We start from the raw sequence: 15,022 nt of genomic DNA on the forward strand, positions 1-15,022 counted from the left end.
AATTGCATACCACCATGGATGTTTACATCCATGATACCGCGCAGCGCTCTAGTTCTGCATGGCAGGGCTGTGTGTTACCGGCGTGACACGGCCTCCCGTATAACGCCGGTAACACACAGCCCTGCCATGCAGAGCTAGCAGTGGCCGCTATGTATCGAACCACACACGTATCCCGTGGGTTTAGCCTCTGAACGGAGTGTAGCAAAGGCAAAAATACTCGGGCTGAAACACTCCGTTTAAATTCGAGGCAACGTTTAGTTTTCACTAGTAGGGCCTACATGTAGAACGCGAACTCGCCCGACTTGACAAACACTGATCAAGCAGCCGCCATTTCTCTGTATACTGTAGCTCTGGGTGGCAGGGCAGGGCCGGGCTGTGAGTTACCGGATACGGCCAGGCCGTATAACACCGGCGTTATACGGCCAGGCCGTATAACGCCGGTAACTCACAGCCCTGCCCTGCCACCCAGAGCTATGTATAGGCTACTGCACAAATATCGTAGCTCCATATATTGGACTGTGTGGATATAAAGATTTCTGCAATGGGGATCGACATGTCGTGTATGTGCCGGTCTAGCCCTGCGAGTATAGTGAGAGTGTCTGGCGTTGCGAAGGCCGGACACTCTCGCCATACGTAGTCGTAAGGTTTTTACAGTTGCGTCGCTCGTCTTGTCGAACACGGAAAACGATGGACGTTCTCTCAACACGCGGCAGATTTCTTCAAAACTATTCATTTTATCATGATTTAGGTGATCTTTGAGGATAGACGAGGAATTAGCAAACAACGAGGTGGTTTATTATCATGGTATTTGAACCCGATGTATCGAACCACACGTATAAAACTGTGTAGAAATCATGTAGGCCAAAAGGCGATGACAGTGCGGTTCGGTGGAAGGCCTGCAGTGAGCTCCTGCCATACCGCGTTCGCAATGTTGCTATGAAGGGTCATGGGTTGTACGTCTCGCTCGTGATCTGACCTGTGGACTGCCTGAAATTGGCTCAGTTAACTTGACTCTCTGGAACTATTCACTGTTAATATTTCGTCAAACATTGGAGTATGTGGTGATCGGATTCCCCGCTGTTGGGGATTCATTGATCGAAGGAAACGTGAACCATGAGTTTTTTGAATAAAATAATTGTAATTTTGGGCTTGTTGTTTTTGGGTTTTTTTTTCTGTGGCGAGTGCTCGTTTTTTTTCTTTTTTTTTTTGCTGTGGCGAGTCCTTTGTTTTTTCTTTCCACAGGCCCACGCGTTTTTTTGTATCTCTGTTCATGGCATTTTTTTATTTTTTTTCGTTTTTTTTTATTTTATTTTATTTTATTGTAGATGAGATCCACTTTTGTTTAGAGCCATCACTGCCGAATTTTTTCACCGATTTTCTCTCTTTACTGTCAAAGCGGCTGGTGATTCGTATTATTTTTGATTATCTATAATACGTTTATTATGAGACGTAGTGCTTTTTAATTTTCTTAAGTACATAAATAATTTTATGTATGCATGCATGGCTTTTTTGTCTGATTCTTTTATAATTATTTTCTGTATGTTGTTCACGTTTTTATTTTTTGTACTATTTTTTCCGAGTGGTAGTAGTGATTTTTAGTGATTTTCTTGTGATTTTGTGGACGTACCACTGTATAACATATTTTTCTTTTTTTTTTGTAAAATCAGCACTAATTGCACCTTTTACGCGAACTATTATACTTGTATGTATGTCGATAAGTATGGATGTATGACTTTTTCAAATCGTTGAAAATTGTTTATTTCCTAATTACGCTTAAAAGATTTTTTCTCAAGTTAAAATGAAGTATTAAATGACATTTTCTGTCTTTTATTTTTTAATTATACTTTCTTACTTATTTCCTTCCTAATGAGACCGAATTTTTATTTCAATTGAGAAAGACAGTTTATTTTTGCACTGAATCGATAAATATTTTGAAACATTTGGCGCGCCGTACCCCCGGACACAAAGAACTTTGCCCTGTGGACTAGCCTTAGAGTGGCGAGCATAGTCCATAGCCATTCTAGTTGTCTTACTCGAAATTGCCGAGATAGTATTTACTTCATCTTTGCCATAAAGGACAGAGTAACCCTATGATCAGAGAATTGAGACAACCTATGCTACTGAGAGCGAGCAAATGCCGAAGCAGACGGAAAGATCTGTCATCCAAGATAGGACGATGCTCTTTGCAATAGGAAGTGTACAGCCTTGCCTCGAGCGACGGATCAGTCAGTCTTCATGCTAAAGTTAAGTTAAGGGATATGACACAAACCTTTCGTGTTCAAACAGTTATTAGGTATACGGCCGACTAAGGACCACAGTTTGCCCGGATAATCGTAGGAGGTTACCTTGATCCACATCCTGGCAGGGTTGTCGTAGTCCGAATTCGCACCGACGGCTGTTTGCAAGTTGCTTTTCCCTCAGAGAAGGTAATAGTCAGAAAAGTGACAAGTGAGGGGCCAAAGTGCAGAATCAAGCAGACAACAACAAAATGGCAGGTGATTGGGTGCCCTCAACGATATGAAATTGGATCATGTGAATAACATCACCAAATGACTGTTGGTCGGCAAATTGAGAAAAAGACAATATCCCGGCTGATGTCTATCATGGCAGCAATTTACACACACACACACACACACATATATATATATATATATATATATTACGGCGCGCCAAATGTTACAAAAATATTTATCGATGCAGTGCAAAAATAAACTGTCTTTCTCAATTGAAATAAAAATTCGGTCTCATTAGGAAGGAAAAAGTAAGGAAAGTATAATTAAAAAACAAAAAACAGAAATGTCATTTAATACTTCATTTTAACTTGAAAAAATCTTTTAAGCGTAATTAGGAAATAAACAATTTTCAACGATTTGAAAAAGTCATACATCCATACTTATCGACATACATACACGTATAATAGTTCGCGAAAAAGGTGCAATGAGTGCTGATTTTACAAAAGAAAAAAGAAAAATATGTTATACAGTGATACGTCCACAAAATTCACAAAAAAATCACTAAAAATCACTACTACCACCCGGAAAAAAATAGTACAAAAAATAAAAACGTGAACCACATACAGAAAATAATTGTAAAAGAATCAGACAAAAAAAGCCATGTATACATAAAATTATTTATGTACTTAAGAAAATTAAAAAGCACTACGTCTCATAATAAACGTATTATAGATAATCGAAAATATAATATGAATCACCAGCCGCTTTGACAGTAAAGAGAGAAATCGGTGAAAAAATTCGGCAGTGATGGCTCTAGACAAAGTGGATCTCATCTACAAAAAATAAAATAAAATAAAATAAAAACGAAAAAAATAAAAAATGCCATGAACAGAGATACAAAAAAACGCGTGGGCCTGTGGAAAGAAAAAATAAATGAGGACTCGCCACAGCAAAAAAAAAGAAAAAAAAAGAAAAAAAAGAAAAAAACGAGCACTCGCCACAGAAAAAAAAACAACAAGCCCGAAATTACAATTATTTTATTCAAAAAACTCATGGTTCACGTTTCCTTCGATCGATGAATCCCCAACAGCGGGGAATCCGATCACCACATACTCCAATGTTTGACGAAATATTAATTGAGCATTTCAGTGATAACGTGACATCTTGAAACCTAGCTCTGTTTGGCTGGGCCCTGCTCTACTTGAAACCATACTTGATGAAATGAAGTGGGCAATATTTTCTAAAGAACGTCCAAGTTAACAGTGAATAGTTCCAGAGAATCAAGTTAACTGAGCCAATTTCAGGCAGTCCACAGGTCAGATCACGAGCGAGACGTACAACCCATGACCCTTCATAGCAACACTGCGAACAAATCGATGCCTTAGGCGCGGTATGGCAGGGAGCCCACTGCAGGCCTTCCACCGAGCCGCACTGACATCGCCGTTTGGCCTACATGATTTCTACACAGTTTTATACGTATGGTTCGATACATCCGGTTCAAATACCATGATAATAAACCACCTCGTTGTTTGCTAATTCCTCGTCTATCCTCAAAGATCACCCAAATCATGATAAAATGAATAGTTTTGAAGAAATCTGCCGCATGTTGAGAGAACGTCCATCGTTTTCCGTGTTCGACAAGACGAGCCACGCAACTGTACAAGCCTTACGACTACGAGTATGGCGAGAGGGCTATTGACAAAGGTTGAGACGACCCAAACTAGCCAAAATAGCCAAACCAGCATAAACCACCAAAAACGACCCATATCATCAAGTAAACGACCTAAAACAAACATTCTAGGTATTCAGGGATACAATAAAACTCCACCTTCTGGAGAAACCGTCGAAAGAATTGCGGGCAGCCATGTTGTTGGTACTATCAATTACCAAGTTGTGGGGCTCATTTCGATGACACAACTGAAAACGAAAATAACTTCAGCATCGTAACTGGGCTCACCGAAGGAGGGCGCTTTTTCAAACTTTGTGCAGTGCAGTGCTAGTGGGGCATAATTGACGAATTTTCGAAAACATGTGGTCTCCAGACTCTCATTCACCGGCCAATAATGTGCAGGTGAGTGAAAAAAAGGTTAAGTTCTACGATTTTTAGTGTTTAACTATGTTTTGGAAGATTTTGCGCTTTTTTTTGTATGTATGTATGTATGTGTATGTATGTGTGTGTGTCTCCACATAAATGTAGACATGCATATTTCCTGTAATATGCCCTTGTATCAATATGGCCATGTGAGGGCGCTGTTTTTTTAAAGCGACCACCCACTTAATCTGTTATTTGCTAGATCTTCAACTTTCCATGGTAACCTGCATGCACGCATATATGTGTTTGTGTGCATGCATGCATGCATGCACATATATGCAGGTATGTGTATGTACATGTATGGAACCAGGGCCACGGCACATGTTATCTTAATATTTGGTTTGTAGAATTTATTCAAATAAATTAATGTTGGTATCAAAAAAAATGTGAATGAGCTGTAAAAATGTAATAAACTAAAAACTTTGATCTCATTCCTTGGTAAGCCACTAAACACGACAACGGGGAAATTCCCTGTGCTACACTTTACGTTGTAAAAGCAGTAACAATCTTGCACAGCGCCCTCTATTGAAGAAACAAACCGAACCCCTTAACTCGTTGATGGCATGTATAGGAATTTGCAATGATCGAAAATGCCGGCTGGTTTTCGCCGTTTTGGGGGCGGTTTCTCCAGAAACCTGAGACATATTTCATCCCTGTGCTTATTTTAGGTCGTTTACTTGATGATATGGGTCGTTTATGGTGGTTTATGGTGGTTTGGCTAATTTTGGCTAGTTTGGGTCGTCTCAACCTTTGTCAATAGCCTGGCGAGAGTGTCCGGCCTTCGCAACGCCAGACACTCTCACTATACTCGCAGGGCTATACACGACATGTCGATCCCCATTGCAGAAATCTTTATATCCACACAGTCCAATATATGGAGCTACGATATTTGTGCAGTAGCCTATACATAGCTCTGGATGGCAGGGCAGGGCTGTGAGTTACCGGCGTTATACGGCCTGGCCGTATCCGGCAACTCACAGCCCGGCCTTGCTGCGGTTCCGTAGCCCTACCACTCCCTTTGCTGGTTGTGTTGAGCTACAGTGTACAGAGAAATAGTGGCTGCTTGATCAGTGTTTGTCAACTTGGGCGCGGGCGCGTTCGCGTTCTACAGGTACTACTACTACTAGTGAAAACGTTGCCTCGAATTTAGACGGAGTGTTTCAACCCGAGTATTTTTGCCTTTGCCACACTCCGTTTAGAGGATAAACCCACGGGATACGTGTGTGGTTCGATACATAGCGGCCGCTGCTAGCTTTGCATGGCAGGGCTGTGTACGTGTTACCGGCGTTATACGGGAGGCCGTGTCACACCGGTAACACACAGCCCTGCCATGCAGAACTAGGCCGCAGAGTGCTGCGTAGTATGCAATTTACTATGCATACCCACACGGCGGCCGCTGTGTATCGAACCACACGTAACCGTGGGCTAGCGGCAAGCCATCGTTTTGTTGGGGTTTAGGCACAGACTGTCTATGATTTGGAGAGGCGGCCCTACACTTACAGCGAGGGGATCGCTGGTTGCCGGCGTGTAGGCCTACTGTACTAGCGACAGGACCGCCGGCCGCTGGCTTACCACCCCAGCGTACATTGGAGCGAGGGGACCGCTGGCAGCCGACGAACCACCAAGAGTGTTTTGTCAATTTTTAACCAAAACTGGTAACTGTTTAATATAGAATGGGACGTGTCGATAGCTTGGACGTCCATGAGATGATATTGAAGACTAGAAGCTGAGAGTTATCGCTGAAATACCCCAAATATCATGTCCAACATCCGAGTGTGATGATCAACAACCCTCTGGCATCAAACTGTAACAATCATGACGTTGACAGTTATTCAATTTTCATGCTGGGCTTTTTCTGCGGGGTGTCCCACTCTGTTTTCTTTTCTCGAACGGGCCTCTCTTTTTTCTACTGAGGTTTTTTTTTTTTTTTTTTGGTAACCTCTTTTTTTTTGTAACCTCGCTTTGGTTTTTTCCCAAGCTGACCTCGTTTTGGTTTCTTTACAGCCTCAACGCCGGCGCGATCTCGGTCGACTTTTCAATTGTGATTCTCTTTCTTTTTTAGTCAGACCTGATGGTGGTTCGTTTTGTTTTTTGATAGTAGTGCAAGTACTATTTGTGGTTTAATTTTTAATCATTTCAATATTTTTGTGTGTGTGCTTGATTTTTTTTCTTTTTTCTCTTATAATCAGCATTCATTGCACCTTTATATCAAATACACGTGTATGTGTACGTCAATAAGTATGGGAGTGTGGTATTTCCAAATTTTTGAAAAGTTTATCTTCTCATTACGGTTTAAAGAATATTTTACAATTAAGCATTACATAACATTCTGCCCTTTTTTGCAATAATACTTTTCTCGTTTATTTTCTTCCCTAATTCCATCGAATTTTTATTTAATCAAGAAGGACGGTTGCACGTAATCTTTATCTGTACAGGCACATTCAAATATTTAATGACACGTATTTTCAACTGAATGCTATTTTTATGAAAAGGTACATTAATAAAATGCAATGATATGGACGAAAGAACTTTTTTCTTTATTATTCATACACGTTTAAGACTTAAATTTTAGAAAGAAAATTTGACAGTTTATTTTTACTTTTTGACGATAAATATTTTTGAAACATTTGGCGCGCCGTATATATATATATTATATATATATATATATATATATATATATATATATATATATATATGAACATCAAATCTATCACTGTTGTGCCGTTTATCATTTTTACACACAACTTTTCTAAAAATCGGATTTCATATGCAAAGCATCTAATTTAAACAGTTTTAAAATTCAAAAGTTGTCAAGCTGAAAATAGTTCCTGTCCATTTAACAGTCAAATGATGGATGCGACCTGCGACGTCATCAACGCGTTACCATTGACTACGGGGCGCGTGACGTACGTTAGATATACGAGGCATGTAATAAAATCAATCACCACTTACATTTATAAGTAGATTGCATTTATTAATGATTATTATAAAAGTGTAATAGATGATAGACCAATCTTTGTTTAATACCTGAACTTTTCAGTTTCTTCAGTGCTTTTTGTTCTCCCTCGTGTTGCGTTTACACAGCTATTATGTCTATCGATTGGAAGATGTTGAAGACATCCTGAACACCTGTACCCTGGATTGCCCATCTGAGAAGAGTTAATCCTATTGGCCACTGTGTTTGTCACTCACTGTGCATATCTGGTCAGTGAGAAGATGGCTCTACAGTTGTAGTATTATTACCATCGACAATGGCGGGATACAGAAACAGCGTAGAGACTCCAAGTCTTCAAAGATAACACCGTTAATTTCTTAAATATGGATGCTACATATTGCCAGATACAAGTCTGACTACGGCGCGCCAAATGTTTCAAAAATATTTATCGATTCAGTGCAAAAATAAACTGTCTTTCTCAATTGAAATAAAAATTCGGTCTCATTAGGAAGGAAATAAGTAACAAAAGTATAATTAAAAAACAAAAGACAGAAATGTCATTTAATACTTCATTTTAACTTGAGAAAAAATCTTTTAAGCGTAATTAGGAAATAAACAATTTTCAACGATTTGGAAAAGTCATACATCCATACTTATCGACATACATACACGTATAATAGTTCGCGTAAAAGGTGCAATTAGTGCTGATTTTACAAAAAAAAAGAAAAATATGTTATACAGTGGTACGTCCACAAAATTCACAAGAAAATCACTAAAAATCACTACTACCACTCGGAAAAAATAGTACAAAAATAAAAACGTGAACCACATACAGAAAATAATTATAAAAGAATCAGACAAAAAAGCCATGCATACATAAAATTATTTATGTACTTAAGAAAATTAAAAAGCACTACGTCTCATAATAAACGTATTATAGATAATCAAAAATATAATATGAATCACCAGCCGCTTTGACAGTAAAGAGAGAAAATCGGTGAAAAAATTCGGCAGTGATGGCTCTAAACAAAAGTGGATCTCATCTACAATAAAATAAAATAAAAAAAAAAACGAAAAAAATAAAAAAATGCCATGAACAGAGATACAAAAAAACGCGTGGGCCTGTGGAAAGAAAAAACAAAGGACTCGCCACAGCAAAAAAAAAAAAAAAAAAAAAAAAAAAAAAAAAAAAAAAAAAAAAAAACCCCGAGCACTCGCCACAGAAAAAAAAAACAACAAGCCCGAAATTACAATTATTTTATTAAAAAAACTCATGGTTCACGTTTCCTTCGATCAATGAATCCCCAACAGCGGGGAATCCGATCACCACATACTCCACTGTTTGACGAAATATTAATTGAGCATTTCAGTGATAACGTGACATCTTGAAACCTAGCTCTGTTTGGCTGGGCCCTGCTGTACTTGAAACCATACTTGATGAAATGAAGTGGGCAATATCACCTGAAGAACGTCCAAGTTAACAGTGAATAGTTCCAGAGAGTCAAGTTAACTGAGCCAATTTCAGGCAGTCCACAGGTCAGATCACGAGCGAGACGTACAACCCATGACCCTTCATAGCAACATTGCGAACGCGGTATGGCAGGGAGCTCACTGCAGGCCTTCCACCGAGCCGCACTGTCATCGCCTTTTGGCCTACATGATTTCTACACAGTTTTATACGTGTGGTTCGATACATCGGGTTCAAATACCATGATAATAAACCACCTCGTTGTTTGCTAATTCCTCGTCTATCCTCAAAGATCACCCAAATCATGATAAAATGAATAGTTTTGAAGAAATCTGCCGCGTGTTGAGAGAACGTCCATCGTTTTCCGTGTTCGACAAGACGAGCGACGCAACTGTACAAGCCTTACAACTACGAGTATGGCGAGAGTGTCCGGCCTTCGCAACGCCAGACACTCTCACTATACTCGCAGGGCTAGACCGGCACATACACGACATGTCGATCCCCATTGCAGAAATCTTTATATCCACACAGTCCAATATATGGAGCTACGATATTTGTGCAGTAGCCTATACATAGCTCTGGGTGGCAGGGCAGGGCTGTGAGTTACCGGCGTTATACGGCCTGGCCGTATAACGCCGGTGTTATACGGCCTGGCCGTATCCGGTAACTCACCCAGAGCTACAGTATACAGAGAAATAGCGGCTGCTTGATCAGTGTTTGTCAAGTCGGGCGAGTTCGCGTTCTACATGTAGGCCCTACTAGTGAAAACTAAACGTTGCCTCGAATTTAAACGGAGTGTTTCAGCCCGAGTATTTTTGCCTTTGCCACACTCCGTTCAGAGGCTAAACCCACGGGATACGTGTGTGGTTCGATACATAGCGGCCGCTGCTAGCTCTGCATGGCAGGGCTGTGTGTTACCGGCGTTATACGGGAGGCCGTGTCACGCCGGTAACACACAGCCCTGCCATGCAGAACTAGAGCGCTGCGTGGTATCATGGATGTAAACATCCATGGTGGTATGCAATTTTACTATGCATACCCACACGGCGGCCGCTGTGTATCAAACCAAACGTAATCGTGGTCTAGCGGCAAGCCATCATTTTGTTTGGGTTTGGGCACAGACTGTCTATGGTTTGGGAGAGGCGGCCCTACACTTTACAGCGAGGGGATCGCTGGTTGCCGGCGTGTAGGCCTACTGTACTAGCGACGGGACCGCCGGCCGCTGGCTTACCACCTCGAGTGGACATTGGAGCGAGGGGACCGCTGGCAGCCGACGAACCACCACGAGTGTTTTGTCCACTTTTAACCAAAACTGGTAACTGTTTAATATAGAATGGGACGTGTCGGTAACTTGGACGTCCATGAGATGATATTGAAGACTAGAAGCTGAGAGTTATCGCTGAAATACCCCAAATATCTTGTCCAACATCCGAGTGTGATGATCCATAACCCTCTGGCATTAAACTGTAACAATCATGACGTTGACAATTATTCAATTTTCATGTTGTGCTTTTTCTGCGGGGTATCCCACTCTGTTTTCTTTTCTCGAACGGGCCTCTTTTTTTTCTACTGAGTTTTTTTTTTTTTTTTTTGGTAACCTCGTTTTTTTGTTTTTTTTTGTAACCTCGCTTTGGTTTTTTTCCCAAGCTGACCTCGTTTTGGTTTCTTTACAGCCTCAACGCCGGCGCGATCTCGGTCGACTTTTCAATTGTGATTCTCTTTCTTTTTTAGTCAGACCTGATGGTGGTTCGTTTTGTTTTTTGGTAGTAGTGCAAGTACTATTTGTGGTTTTGTTTTTAATCATTTCAATATTTTTTTTGGTGTGTGTGCTTGATTTTTTTTTCTTTTTTTCCCTTATAATCAGCATTCATTGCACCTTTATATCAAATACACGTGTATGTGTACGTCAATAAGTATGGGAGCGTGTTATTCCAAATTTTTGAAAAGTTTATCTTCTCATTACGGTTTAAAGAATATTTTACAATTAAGCATTACATAACATTCTGCCCTTTTTTGCAATAATACTTTTCTCGTTTATTTTCTTCCGTAATTCCATCGAATTTTTATTTCAATCAAGAAAGACGGTTGCACGTCATCTTTATCTGTACAGACACATTCAAATATTTAATGACACGTATTTTCAAATGAATGCTATTTTTATGAAAAGGTACATTAATAAAATGCGATGATATGGACGAAAGAACTTTTTCTTTATTATTCATACACGTTTAAGACTTTTTTAGAAAGAAAATTAGACAGTTTGTTTTTACTCTATGACGATAAATATTTTTGAAACATTTGGCGCGCCGTAGTCTGACCCTGATTATAAACCTTTATGCAGAATTGACGTCAAGGTCAATGACCTCTGTAGCAGTATCAAAAAGATTTGAGGTCTGCCTCCCTTTCCGATGGCAAGTCTGCCACTATTTGGGTGAGTTGGTGTGGTCTCATTTCCACCTTCACAGCCACCTAGATTATATTCCGGTAAAACCTGTTATCGTCCCTGTTGTAAATTATGTTGTTCATGGGTCATCTATCTCATAAACGCAAAATAGTTTTGCTGGAGCTCCGTGATTGCGAATCGTATCCTACTGAAAGGACTGCCACCTCACTAATTTTGTATACAACGTTCAAATTTTAATCACTTTGAATTCGTTTGGTTATTGCTAGTTCAGTCACCGAATATTACGATATATAACGACTTCATTAAAGTTCCATTAGCTGTATCTTCTTGCGATTTTTCCGTTAGTTTTGATTGAAATGATCACTGGCTCATGTTGAATAGCCTGTCAAATAACAGAGAATCGCGTATTATTCGGAAACATTACGTGCCCTACAACTAAATAACATGTGATTTTACAACGAAAATTTCAATTTTTGTCCGGACAGAAATACAAACTCTGTTGACACGCGGATTGCAACGTAGGCATTCTTCTGCACCTGCGCGAGCCATTTACAGCAATTTCAAAATAAATATTCATTACTTATGCCAGGCACTTACGTCGTAGTCCATTGTCCAAGCACATTGTGTAGCCAGATGTCTGGCAATCCACGACGCAATGTTGTTTTGATCCCGCAATAAACGTGAACTTGTACATCTGGCGTGATCGCAGCGTCACCATATCTGCGTTCTCCCCAGCACACTGAGCATGCCAGACGTCAACAAACGAGCTCGGAGGGCAACACGTTTGAACAAATATTAGCAGTTTTATGTGGCTATAACATCACTAATCATGTTTGTTTCTTCGTAAAACAACATTTTGCAACAAATATGAGCCTCCAACATGGAATTTTCCGAGGTAAAAAATGGTCGAAAGTTACAAATAATGGCCCTTTAAATGCACGTACAACACGACTTTTTTGAGTACGTAGAAAAGACTAATGAATGAAGTAAGTGAAATCATGGCCCGATCGAAATGAACCCAACGACGATCTGCAGTGATGCACTCCACTTTATAGTAAAAAACAATGGTTGCGCTGATAATAAAGTGAACACATCTCCCGCCGGTGACTTTACATAACAGGGGCGCATTGATATTTCATCTCATGTCACAGTGCGGTTCTGCCGTGTCAAAAAGTACAGGTCTAGGGAGTTTTATCAAATCATAATATATGTCAAGCTGAAAATATATTGTTTACATTACATTCTTTCACTATGGACAAGATTACACCCAATATATTGTAATTTAAAGTACATGTATTGTGTTTACGATTCTAGCAAATCATTACCGTGGTGCTACCCCTATTTGCAGCGCCACCACAGAAAGCGTGGTTACATTGCTGAGACTAAGACTATAAACACACTCGTTCATCGGAATATAGTCCAGTGCTATCATTGTCTTTTTAGAAAGATATGGGCTAAAATGTATATGGGTAGAAACATTAAAATACAGCGTGTGATCAAGTAATCAGGACTTTTAAAATCATATTCATGAATGATAAGATGTGATAATATCGCCCGTGGAATCAAATATCGTATCAATAAAAGGATCAAACGCGATACATAAAATTAACAAGAGATAGAATATGCTAACATCCACAACTCCATGGTAGCTTGTAGATAGACTATGGCTATTACAACACATTCCATTTTTGGGTATCCAATTTTTCACTGAGTTTCATCGTAGCCTTACTCATTCATGACGCCGTGCTCTTCACCTTCACCATCAACGCTGAAAATAAAACCACGAAAATTGTGAAGGAGGAGCAAGTAGTGTCTATGGAGTTAAATGCATGACTAATTTCATGGTTTTGGCGCGGTAGCACATCTGTGCGTTGTGGCACCGGTAAAACTCATGGCAACTATGCTATCTAATTAGACACATTTAATATTTACATTGATGACTTCTTTAAGTTCTTTGAAAAGTAGATAAGCTCCTTCGTCGTGTTTAATATTCCGAAAAGTTGATTTGGTATAAGTCATTTCGGGAAATCAAAGGATCAGACGAAGAATGGAATGCAATTAAAAGTTACAATGTTGTTTTTCACTGCAGGCGCCAAAGCAGCAAAGAATATACCAAGTGCGGTCTTCATACAGGGTGACATCTCCGACCTTGAAATTTGTCATCGTGTTGCCAAAGAAACACACGAACGTTTTGGAATGATCAACATAGTAGTTTGCAACGCGGGTAAGGGCCATTCCACAGCTTGTTTGTGTTTTCGTTCACCGTGTTTCTCAAGGTTTCATATGACAACATACTTTACGACTTTCGTATATCATTAACAAGCATACGCACCATATTCAGGTACAGTGTACAGAAGATCAAGGCGGCCATTGTGATTCATGGCAAATTCTCGACTATCGAGTATTTATCAATTCAGAAAATGTTAAATACACTTCTGCATGTTACGTCACAGGAATTTTCCCGACTGCTAATATTGAAGATATGACGGAAGAACACATATCGTCAGTGATTGATGTAAACCTCAAAGGAACTATATATGCAACCAAGGCTTGTTTGCCGTACCTGAAAGGTAATTTGAGTTTTTGTCCATAAAATTCGCATATCTTCATGAAGGTCCATTGAGCTATACTATGGCCTCTCACCACATTCCGATACATGTTTTCATCCTCACATGAGTGGATTGGGAGGATGAGATGGGGCACAGGCGACCAAAACTGCCATTTACGAGCATATCCCCTATCAGGTGATGGTGAGATCGTGCTACGAGTTTCAGGGGCAGTCTATACAAACATTTAAAGAGTTGTTAGTATATCTGCACATCAGGGATAGAAGATACTGTAAGTATGATCAGAGAACAAAAGGCATTACAGTCTTTCATGATAGCGAACTCGCAAAGGTATGCGTGTTACAGTCGGACATGTACTATGTAGACTGAGATCCACAAAGATACGGACATATATTTTCTCTACTCACGTTGAACGAGGTGGGACACAAGTCTGGATATTCAGATATTATTGATATCGTTTCGTCATAGATAATGATAATGCCAGCATTGATAAATTTAATTCTGTAAGATCTGGCAAATATTTTTGTTAACTTCAGCAGTATGAATAAAATTTCAAGATTTTCTTCTGAACCGTTATCATCAATTTTCAATTTTCACGGACAGAGTCTGCAAAATCGAACAGAGGAGCACGCTTGATTTTTACGTCATCAATAACTGGTGAACACACTGGATGTCGTGGATTTGGAGTCTACGGAGCAACAAAGTCTTGACAGTTAGGTTTTATGTGGTACAGCCGACGTTGTTTGTGTTCTTTTGTATATCTTGAAAGTCAACTTTAAATGGAATCCCAACGAATATCTCCACCTGTGAGGGACTAACACTTAACTTTTGTACTGAATCTCTTGGCTACAGAGCAAGGAATTACAATAAATTCTTGTTTTGCGTCTGCTCGCTCATAGCTTTTTGGAATTTTCAGTAAAAATATTTCTAGCAGAAGTTTTCATTACTGACAGTGTTCTGTTGCAAAAACAAAGCAATGACCTTGGCATCACGACAAAATGCAACCTTACAATGGCCCTATTGCAATCTTGTAACCGTTTGGTTATTTGAAATGAGCAGACTGTATGAAAACAGTGTTAAGTAATGGAATGTCGATTTTGTGT

General features: G+C 39.7%; 1 protein-coding gene across 1 annotated transcript in view; it reads left to right on the forward strand.

Moving 5' to 3' along the window:
* The window catches only part of LOC139118309 (NADP-dependent (R)-specific alcohol dehydrogenase-like), a 31,062-nt gene extending 16,372 nt beyond the window's left edge, over positions 1-14,690 (forward strand). Inside the window, exon 6 of the mRNA XM_070681566.1 lies at positions 14,523-14,690. Within this exon, the coding sequence (XP_070537667.1) occupies positions 14,523-14,629 (107 nt within the window). The 3' untranslated portion in view covers positions 14,630-14,690. The remainder of the gene's footprint in view (positions 1-14,522) is intronic.
* Positions 14,691-15,022: the final 332 nt, after the last annotated feature.

This window comes from Ptychodera flava, chromosome 19 (assembly GCF_041260155.1).
Source record: "Ptychodera flava strain L36383 chromosome 19, AS_Pfla_20210202, whole genome shotgun sequence".
Classification (NCBI taxonomy): Eukaryota; Metazoa; Hemichordata; class Enteropneusta; family Ptychoderidae; genus Ptychodera; species Ptychodera flava.